This window comes from Convolutriloba macropyga, chromosome 14, assembly GCF_964194025.1.
Source record: "Convolutriloba macropyga chromosome 14, txConMacr16.3, whole genome shotgun sequence".
Taxonomy (NCBI): domain Eukaryota; kingdom Metazoa; phylum Xenacoelomorpha; order Acoela; family Convolutidae; genus Convolutriloba; species Convolutriloba macropyga.
Genome location: NC_134481.1, coordinates 30,844,548 through 30,855,953, shown reverse-complemented (window position 1 = coordinate 30,855,953; position 11,406 = coordinate 30,844,548). Strand labels below are relative to the sequence as shown.

General features: G+C 36.6%; 1 protein-coding gene across 1 annotated transcript in view; it reads right to left on the bottom strand.

Annotated features, from left to right (window-relative positions):
- Positions 1–7,771: 7,771 nt before the first annotated feature.
- LOC142353324 (WD repeat, SAM and U-box domain-containing protein 1-like) overlaps positions 7,772–11,406 on the bottom strand; it is an 83,714-nt gene continuing 80,079 nt past the window's right edge. The window contains exon 8 of the mRNA XM_075405557.1: positions 7,772–8,836. Coding sequence (XP_075261672.1) covers positions 8,687–8,836 — 150 coding nt within the window. The 3' untranslated portion in view covers positions 7,772–8,686. The remainder of the gene's footprint in view (positions 8,837–11,406) is intronic.

The following is an 11,406-nucleotide window of genomic DNA, read 5'->3' as shown; positions in this document are numbered from 1 at the left end:
AGGTTTGTGATGAACACATCGCGTATCAGAGTTTCTTCTTTGTTCTCAAAGTCGCAGTTTTCTGCCAGTTCTTTTAATTTACCGTAGAAGTGTTCAACAGTTTCCCCAAGAGATGTTTTGTGATCAGAAAAACGTGTCTATCAAATGTTATGTTACGCGGGCGGATGAATGCTTCTTCTACGATTTTCCAGAAATTAAGAGTTGATAGTGTATCTATCATAATATGCGGGTTCTTACAATTCAAGATACGGCGTCCCTCTATTCCAATACTCAAGTAGAGAAGAGATACTGATTTTCGGTCCGCCAACGACCACGGTTTGTCACCACACATTATGCCTATCTCGATGAGTCTTTGGCATTTGTTTTGCCAATTCATTTTTGTTGCGCGTTGCGCGCGTTCCTTTCCCTCTCTGATTGTGCAGATGCACCCACAATCGTCTCTTCATAGATGGGTTCCAAGGGTAGCTCCACCATTTCAGGCTTCGGGCCGAGTAGCGTGTCCAAGATGATATTCTCTTTGGCTAAGAGCGCTAATTTGTATTGAACTCTCCACTTCTCCCAGCGAAGTGGTGGGTCCGGTGTCGGTTTGTCCCAGAAAGGGTCGATTCCAAGAGGTGTTCTTTTCGTTGCTGACTGCGCCATGTCGTACTTTATTATTTTGCTGTGGTGATTCGCGTTGCGAGTATGCAGACAGAATGTTTATGAGTGATTCGCCGAGCGAGATCTACTTTAACTTTTGTTTCGCTTACTTGCGGAGCGGGAGAACAAGAGACAGTTTTGCAAACTGAATTGAGTTGCATAAATTAAGAGGAATGAATTAAACAGATTGGAGCCACTTGGGCACAACGTGAATACGTGATCAGACATGTCTGATCACGAAGCGGGAAACTATCAGACAACGGAATGAAATCATAAGGTAAACAATTTGAACAAATTAATGAAGGTGAAAGTAATTGAACTAATTTAAGGCATCAAATAAATTTTACTGCAATGATTAAATAAATTGAATAAATATACCATCAGGTATTTCAACATGAATAGATCCCGTATTGTGTTATCTGTAGCAAATGGTGTCCGATTCGATACAGAAAAAAATTAAGACTAGCAAATAGTTACGAACTGAATCGTAATGTAACGGTAAGAACATAGCGGATATACAGTCACAAAAGCAAACTGCAAAAAAATATCAAGACAGATTTTGGACCACGCAGAACGAACTGGGTGGTGTAAAACTTTCCTCGTCGCAACAGATTTGGAGAGCAGCAGTTACAATCTTGTTTTTTTGTTTGTAAGCCCTTGTAATCATAGTTCACAAAACAAGAACCCTGCACAAACAATTGACGTTCTTTTTAAATGACCACTGAAAAGTACCTTTTTATGACACCGCATTACCTAAAAGACACAGCATAAGACTAATATAATTGCACAAACTTCGTTTGAGAGCAATTAATAATCAAAGTGGGGTAAAAGATTGCGGCGGTAACATATAACACTTAAACAGCTTGATCATTTTTCGCGGTTATAGCTATAAATTGACGGCTTCTCAAACTCAGGAAATTGAAGCTAGTGTTTCAGTAACTAAAAAAGAAAACTCAATTATAGCTAAGTACCTAAATTTTTTCAAAGAAAATAGTTATCGCATCTGCTACTTAACAAGCAAAAATTTTGTTTTTTCTGCGTTGTCTTGAAGAATTTTTATAAAACAAAAATTTTAGTGCTTATTCGGCTCCAGCGAGCACCTTACAAATCTTTCTTTTAAGAGGCTGCTTTCGGTGAATGCTTATGTTGCTGAAAAAGTGAATAAGTCAAAGCCTGAGTGTTTTTTCCTTGCGTACAAATTTACTCAAAAATGCAGCAGTGGATATTTAAATTGGACATGCCTTATATCGATTATTACATTCCAGATAGATTATCATTCTTTCAAAAGTGAGCTAAGTAAATATTAATTCCTAACACGCATAACAGAATTTTGGAAGATTTGAATATCATACTAGAACATGTTTGAATATCCAGCCCCATATCTCGGAAAGACTTGAACTTCGATTTGTCAAAGATAACATCCTTCGTTCTGCTGTCGTCATAAATAGGTTGAACTTTATAAGCACAGCCAATCAAAACTCGCGGATCCCGGCTATTGTTTAGGTAGTCTAAAGCTTTACAATGCACTTCTTTCGAGAAACCAGCAGTCAATTGAAGAAATTGGTTTTCAGTTAGACTCCGCTCACTTTGATCACAACTTAAAGCTTTCCGATTATCTCCAGGATATTTATAAAAAGCTGCATCACTTAACCAGGCTTTAATAGCTAAGTTAATAACAGGTTTTGATGAATCGCTGCTTGTGCAGGAGCTTGAGCTTTCGTTTTTCCAGCAGAAATATGACCCACGGTATCTTTGCCCTAAGTTACTCTGATTCAAAGGTCCATGGCAACTTCTAGGAAGCGTAAAAATAACCTGACTTGCAACTTTTTCCAAATTTTCGGAAGCATTTATACTCAGTTGTTGGGAAGTTGACCTAAGCTTGTTGATTTCTGGCACAATTTTGGAACTGAACTCATCAATTTCTGGGCAGTTTCTAACTTTTGTTTCGGGGTGGTTTTTGTTGAAGTTAAAAATATTTTGATAAGTGCTGATAACGTAACCAGTAACAGATTCGGGTTTAATTTGTTGAGTACTGAAAACGCACGAAACCCACATTTTACTCGAAACATACTCGGGATACAAACAGGCACAGTTAATGTCAAAAACCCGATTAGCAATCAGAACCACGAAAGGTAGAGCATTCCTTTTCCAAGAGTTGCAGGAAAAATTTTGGCATCCATTTCCCATAGCGACGTTTTCTCCAGGGTAAAAATAATGTTCGGATTGCCCAAGCCATTTTTGAAGCACGATACTTGCGACTTTCGTCACGTTAGCCAGTTCATAGTCAGAAACTTTCGGACATAAATTATGCACTCGATAATCGCCTTTCGGGCTTTCAAAATCAAAATCGCTGCAATTTTGTTCGTTTGGGTGTATTTTCTTAACCCAGTTTTTGGCTATTTTGTCTCGAATTCCGTCTTTTATTTCGTTTCCAGCTGCTCGAAAATTGTTGATTAATGGTATCATGTCTTTTCCACAGTAATGAATCGAGTATTTCTTATCTTTCGCATACATCTTTGAATAAAAAATGGAAATTAACACAAGAAAATATAAACGTCTCATTTTGACCGTGTAATTTAGTTCTAAGAATTGATCGTTGAAATCCTTGAAAACTGACGAGAAAACAATTACAAAGTTTTGAGGAATTAAAAGTCGATCAACTTTGCAAATTAGCATGATCAAATTGTGTTTTCACGCGAACTTGTTGGAAGTTATAATTTGTCTGCTTTGATAACAGGGAGATTGTTTTGCAAATAAAAGATTAGGAGTCGTGATGATTATTCACATTATTTGAACTATCATTAGATAATTATTACGAATTTTAAGTCATTCAGACATTAGTTTCCTCATTTGCTCAAATAGATAAATTAACTTCGTCAATAGGATTCATTCGAGCTTTACTTTGCTAACTGTGGCCCTCGTCACAGACATTGATTTTGGTAGAAGAATTGATCGTTAATGTCTGAGAACCGACAATCAATTCCATAACGAGAGATTTTGATAAGCTAACTAATGTGTAGGCAAACTTAAAGTAGTTTTCGACCAGTCGAGCCCGTTGAAGTAATCAAAACCTCCCTTTACCCCCCATACCCCCTCTGCGTTTTTAATCATCTAGTTATTAGCCCACAACTGGGCCTAGTTTGGTGCCAAATAACAAAAACGACGTCAATAATTACTAACCGTCTAATTCGGGCAATTATCATTACCTTTTCGCTTCAGTCGCATCGGTTTTAGTTAGAGAACCCAAGGGTTTAAACAGCCAGGCATTAATTTTGGATGCAACTCAACTTAGTCGATTAGTTTTTTAAATCGTTAAAACCTTTTCATATTGACGTGGAACATCGCCGTGAATTCAAAGACCAAAACATTTTAATGAAAATTTTTTGATCAATTTTGTTGAAAATTTTATTGCTTATGTTGATTATTTTTTAAAATATTGGATATTCTCCGTTTGTGAACCCCCACGCTTAGGGGGTGCAGTATTTTTACAACGATTTACTATGTAATGACTAATTTACTGTGTAACTATCATTGAAACACTTAAGTACAAGTTTCAAAATGACAGATCTTCGCAGTGCTCAAAATTTCTCCATGGTGCCCGATTTTAGAACTTCCGAACGTAATAAATACTGCAAGTATAGGTTCCGTGACTCTAATGAAGTCATTTGAAAAATCTGGCCTTTATCGAGAACTGCGGAGCGGTTTGAGATTGAATTTAGAGCTGTGAAGTGATTTCAACAGAGTCGCGTAACCTTGCACGGAAGAAGCACGTACAAGTTTTAAAATGCCGAAAATCTAAACGCTCAGACGTTAAAATGCCAAAAGTTCCTATATACGTGACTCTGCAGAAGTCACTTGGAAATTCAGACTGAACATCTTGAAGCACTTAACGCTCTCAGTAAATGTCAGAAGTTCTCAATGACTACAAACGGAATTCACGCAACTTAAGTTTTACGTAACTTAAACTTGGAATACTTACAACTTCAGAGTAGTCTGGAACTGTATAAAGGACAATCTTGCATTGTATAATCTTGTACTACAGAAATTGGGGGGTCTTTCCCATTATTTTATCACCCCATTAGGGTATAAATCCCATGGTTGCGGGGGGAGGGGCGATACGGTATTTGACCAACAATCTGGGGGACTGAAATGGTAAAGAACCGAAATTTTGCATTTTGAAATTGATCATTTCCGTTTGTGCTCCAGTACCTTATGCTCACCCAGTCGCAGAGCACGTGTCATTAGTAGTAGTAAATCATTACAAAAAAGTATGGCACGTGCGTTTGGGGGGTTCAAACAACATGAACCCACTAAGCTATGGCGGGGGGGGGGAAACGGAAAAGATTCAAACTTGCAGATAAATGTTTTCAACAATGTTAAGTGACTCCGCTAAAGTTACTTCGAAGTTCTGACTTCTTATAAATCGAATCTCTCCGTGGTCCTCGGCGAATGCAACTGAATTTTCTGTTCTGATATATATTAGGACGTGAATGAAAAATTGGAAGCAAATAGATATCAGGGATTATTTTCGTTTGTGCCCCCCAGCTTAGAGGGCGTATATTATTTGCACCCCCAGACGCACGTGTCATATTTTTACAAAATGATTAATTATGTAATGGCACGTGCTTTGTATCTGGAAGACGCATAACTTACTGGGGGGCACAAACGGAAATGATCCCGTTTACGATAAATTATAAACGATTCTTCTTTGGGTTTAAAGAATAAAAATAAGACCCTAATTTGGCGACTAATCAAACGCATCATTTTAGCTGAGCCAGCTCGATGATTTGCAAGTTATCTCTCTTTCTCAAAAAATCAAATGCTGTTCTTGTTTTTACACTTAATTTGACATTGTTTTTGAATACTGTAAGGTACAACGTCGTTTTTAAAAGCTGAGCAAAAACGGAGAAAATTTCCAAGACACCTGAACGTAAGCAAGCTTTTTGGCAAAATGTTTGGAAACACAATTATAAATTGATAGTTTATTTACAAACTTTTCTATATTTGTCTCTCAAGATCTGAACACACAAGTAGTCACAATAACAAACAAACAAACTGCATGAATGCTTCAATCAGGGACATTCCATTCCACACACAAAAATAAAGATGAAACGGTGCTGTTTTTCCATATTTCAGTTTTTCCACCTTTATATCGTCACAGGCCCCGAGAAGCATTGAAATTGGCGTTTCAATAACTTCAATTATTGCGACAACACCCTCAACTCCACAATGGTTAACTACAAGTCTTGGCTCACGCAAATTTTAGTTGACCAGTTATTGCTGTGCGAGAGCTCGTTTGTCACCCAATGAGTGGGGACAATCCCAATGTTCTCTGTTTTCAACCCGATTGTGTAGTTTCATGAGGACGAAATTTTGAGGACCCGATTGTGCTGGTTCATGAGAACAAAAAAAAAAAACAAAGACAGTTGCGTCGGTACCATGGTGATTTGTGGGTACAAACCTGATCGCGACAAAACTTTCTGAGAATCAACTAAACTTAGAACTGATGTAGTTCTGGGACCCTTCGCCAGCTGGCGCAAGAACTTTCTATTGTGAGTTCTAAATGTCTAGAGCTTCCCAGAATAATTTCTTAATACATACTTAGTCATTCTAGGTACTTGTCCACAGAACTCGCGCGCGAGCTCTTTCGTGTGAGGGAACAACTTCCGTCGTACCACTAAGATATGTTCAAACAGCATTTACTTAGACTACGGCTATCTAACTCACTGGGAAATTGAATTGAAGGCTGATCGAATCGATACTGATGATAGTCGAAAGAAGAAGTTAACGTCTTACCTGCTCAACAAAGTATTTGTTGTTGATGTAATTAAAGTATTTTAGATGTAATTAAATTCTAATAATATATTATTATTATTATTATCAAATTCTACTAACCAGTAATGCTATCCAATTACAGATATGAAATGAAATCTGACCTTAAAATTGCGTACACTCGTCAAATTAGATCACCGCTTTTCGATATTCGTTGTTAATGGTTTTAAACGGCCAATTGGCTTTGAATCAATTAATAACTAGATGCATCGAAAGTCAAGACACCCTAAATTATTATATGTACATAACTTAACGCGGTATTATTGGATAGTTTAATTATTGGAGTTGAGATTTGTGACTTTTTGTTGTGTATATCTGAAGGTTAAGTTAATTAGATTACTGCTTTTTGACACTCGTTATTAGTGGTTTCATTCTCACCCTTCGGCTTCATCGATCCATTACAAACTCGCCACGTCAAAAAAGAATATTCTAAGATACAATATTGTACAGTTGATATAATAGTCACTATTCAACTATTAACGTGCAGTTAGCTTAATAGGCTGTATTATAAGTTCATTCATTGGGTCTTCGTTTTTCATTTGGGTCTTCGTCAAAGAGGCATTGGCGAAACTTTCATGGCGTAAAATCTTCTAAACGGAGAGGGGTTCGTACCCGCGTCGTCTAGGACCAGAGTCGTGGACAGTAACAACTACGCTACACGGGTTATGCGCACCACCACCGCTCACAGTCTGCATAGAATTTGCATAAAAACATTCGTTTACAACATTGGTTCAAACTTCCTTCGAGACCAATTAATAAAAAACACTATCGCGGAAGCGAATTTCCCTTCAAACAAAATTTTTACTCAAAAATTAAAATGCGCAAACTGTTCTCAACAAAGTACTAATGTAATTGCTAAATTTGTTAGAGCAATAAAAAACGATAAGATAAAACGTTGATAGTACGCTTAAAAAAGACAATCAGGACTAATATAAATTCTAAACAAATTTCTTTTGAGAGCATTAATGACAATTCCGGCATGTGATCTTCCCCTGTCGCAGTAGTGCCAGCTGCAAAGCGAATTTCCAGTCAACCAACAAAATTTTCAGTCAAAAATCATTAAATGAGCAACCTGGTCTCAATAAAGTACTAATGTAATTGCAATTGACTTCGTTTGAGAGCAATTAAAAAATGGCAGAACGGAACAAAAGTGCAAAAATGGCCGAGTAAAAAATTTTGCATAAACAGACTTCGTTCGAGAGCAATTCAAAAGAAATGTTACTATTTCGAGTTTCGAGGACGTGCACTGATTTTTGAGTAGTTTGCTTTCGAGTTTGAGCCACTGAAACGCAAATTAAAACAATTGAGGAAAATTTTAATTTCCAGAATATGGCATAATCTAATAAATTAATATTAACAGTAAGGTAAAATCTATCGACAAAGGATTCACTGCATTACAAAAGCTATGTGATCAAAAATAGAAATTAAAAATCAAGGGTAAAAGAACTTACGCTAATACACAAAATACTTTACTTTTCTTCAAGATTGCTATACTTCATAAAATTTGGCAAATGAGTAAATCTAAATAGACAGTCCATATACGTGAATAGCACAGATTGATTAATCAACAGCCGGTAGATTGCAATATTTTGAAATCAGTTAAAAGAGATAAATTGATTAGGATGAATGGAAAGCCAGATCGATTCTGCATCATGGCCTGAGTGTACACATACGGATTAAACATCTACTAACGTGTCACACATAGGCCCATAATTTCATTGTAATTTAGGCTCATGAACAGATTGGCGGTGGTGGAGGAGGGGTTGGAGCAGTATAGATCCGAAAATATAATCAGCACTACATTTAATTACGATGTTCAGCTCGCTGCGTGGATAACTTCTATGGAACATGTTAAAGTAAATGAACTCAACATTGCTGTGTGATCAAAACTGCCAAGTTTTCCTGAATTCATGGGGCTAAAAGTTCAAATTGCGATTCTTTACCACAACATTCTTCGCATGAAAACATTAACACTTTCCTTGTCTATATAATGACAATTTTTGGGTTGCTGACTTACAAAGCTCAGCGCTTATAATGGAAAAAAAACATGAATAATCCCGTCTTCTATTGAATATGCACATTTAAATTTCAACGCGCTGTTTAAAACATTATCAGTGCAAAAAATAAGATGATCAGATTATTGACAACAAAAATACTCTGCAGGTAAAATGAAATATCTTGCATAAAAAATCAGGTAAAGTTTTCAGCTCACGAATTAATTAGTTCCCTTCTGTTGTTGTTGTTTCTCGAGGTGTGATTTGATGAGGCTTTTGAGGGTTCTGTTGGGAATGAGCTGCAAAGACGGAAGAGGCAAATTGGTGATTGGAGAAGTGTGGCTGCTCACGAACCACTTCTGCAGAGAAATCTGAAACAAAAAACAACCGTTCCCTGCAGAAGATCCGAACACTCTCTGAATTATCGATTGTTCCATACCAAAATCACAACGAGCGGGGACAATTTAAAAAAAACATGACCGACTAACGTCGGAAAAATTTCTCTCGAACGACTAGGGGGAGCTCCAATCAATTGCAGCCTGCTTCAGTCGGGAGTGGGGGGGGGGGGGGGGCTTGAATGGGACATGGGACTAAGAACTTCACTGGGGGCTTCAAATAACCTCATTAGAGGTTAATATATACCACTATTAAGTGAAGAAATGGCACCAGTACATAGAAATGGCACCAGTACACACTTATCATTTGACTTTTAGTATTAAACTGCCGCCAATTGAGTTCAGCTGCTTGAAATTGTGAACGAGAGGGAACTTTAGATCACGCAAAACGCAGAAAGTCAAGGCCGTAAAAGTCTCTCGAAAAGTCAAAACGATCAAGCACAAATTTTGCATAAAACCAGCCGGTAGAATACCGGAAACGACTCAAGCGTCGTGCAATGAATTAACCAATCTTACCTTACCTAAAATAAGAAATATCAACGAAAAGAAATAACGAAAGATTAATAGCCTAATGAAATTGTACACATGGCTATTTTAAAATTTTAAAAACTGGGACGCAGTTTTTAGTTAGGTGGTCTGGGTAGGCGGGGGTAGGTGGTGGGTGTCTGTAGTTTGAATAGGAGAAGAGATTGTTATGGGAAGAAAACTCCTCATAATGACATTTTCACCTTGAGTATTACCAGCCGTTCATAAATTCTATGTATTAGTAAGCTACTTTTAAAGTCCAATGTTCGCAAACAGAAGTCAAGAACTTGCGTCAGCTAAAAAAAGCCGTAAAATCTAAATACTCCTCTTCGAGTTGTAAGAATCCACATACGCTTACAAAAATTGCTTCTCTTCGAGAGCAATTAATGACCTCATTGTCGCCACAAAATCATAACGACAAACACGGCCTGTTCATTATTAAAAGTAGGTTAATAAAAATTCTCGTATTTCTCTCACAATAAAGAAATTTTGAATTTTGTTTAAAATGCCAAGGTTTCCAGATATTGAAAATCTTTGACCCTGTGCAAGCGGTGTTTTCCATACCAAGTTTGAAATTCTCGTCAAAAATTTCCGCTAATCGAACCCATCCAGATTGAAAAGATTTGTGATCAACTCCATTAAAAAATGGGTCACTTTTCCAAAAAAGTGAGAACATGTATAATTTTGGCGTTTCAGATCTAAAATAAATAGCTATTTGTTCCACTTAGTGAGTCGAAGAGCTATTAACAGCGTAATAATTTATAAAAGCGTAGAATTTTGCTTTGAAAAGAATAAAATTTTGATTTTGTCATTATCCATTTTCATCAACTCCGTTTCTCCTTCGCTGTTTTCAAATGCATGAAAATTCTTTTCCAAACTAATTTAACTATCCAGCAAAGTGATATCAACTGAATCTAAATTCCAAACAAGGCGGCTCGTTAATGTGCGTTCGCACATGATGTTCCGACCCGAGCTCATCTACATTTTTGACTAAAATGTCAACCAAATCAAGAGATAACAAAAATAGATGTTTGAGTTTAAAACAATCGTTACACATTCTATCTACTAATTGAATTACTAATGCCATGCTTCATTACAGCACCAACGTGACCTGACATTGAAGAGACTAGAAAAAAAATAGCACCAACAAAATTTTGGCGGCAAAAAATGAATATCTAAATTTAAAAGCACCTGGTAACAACGTCAAAATGCAGTCAGATAAAACCTTAACTACACAAGTTTACCTTTTACTAACTATACAGCAGATGAAAAGTTTTCTTAACGAGACTAGGTAACAAGCCGACAAAAAGAACGAACAGTGAGGCGAAACTTAAAAATTAATCAACATTTTTTGCACCAAGAAAATTCAAAAATCTTAAACATTGGTTTTTAATAAAAAAATCCTTGATAAATTACTAAAAAGTCATTACAAAACCAAAAGCACCCGTCTGTGGTCAGACTATGCCATAGAAACAAACTAAAGAGAAACTCAAAAAATTACAAACGATTTGCGAAAACACAAACCTTTGCTACCATTAAAATCAATAGCTATCATCTGAATATGTATTTTTAATTCAGTTGTTATTTCTGCTATTTCAGTTGAAGGATTTATACTGAAAGATTAAATAAGTTTACTTGGGCCACATTTAAAAACCATTGGGATCTGTTATTACGCGATTGTTCTGAAGGAAGAGAAAAAGAAACGCAAAAAATGGCCATTCAATAAACGTTCAGAAAAACGAAACAACAGTGGCACATAATATCAATATATATGTTATTTCTTGAAATACACGAAATTCGATGGGACATCTGATTGATGAATAGAAGTTAAATTTGACGAAAGGAACCTATTCGCTATATACTGAATGTTTCGAGCAACATCATTCATTCAGTCCTCAATTACAAGCCTATGAGATCTGTGAGCAATTTACGGCTACCTAAAGAACAAAAACAGCGAATTCAGGAAAAAAAATTGAGCGACAAAAGGGTCGAAGGCATTAAAAAAATGAACTTTTCACTAA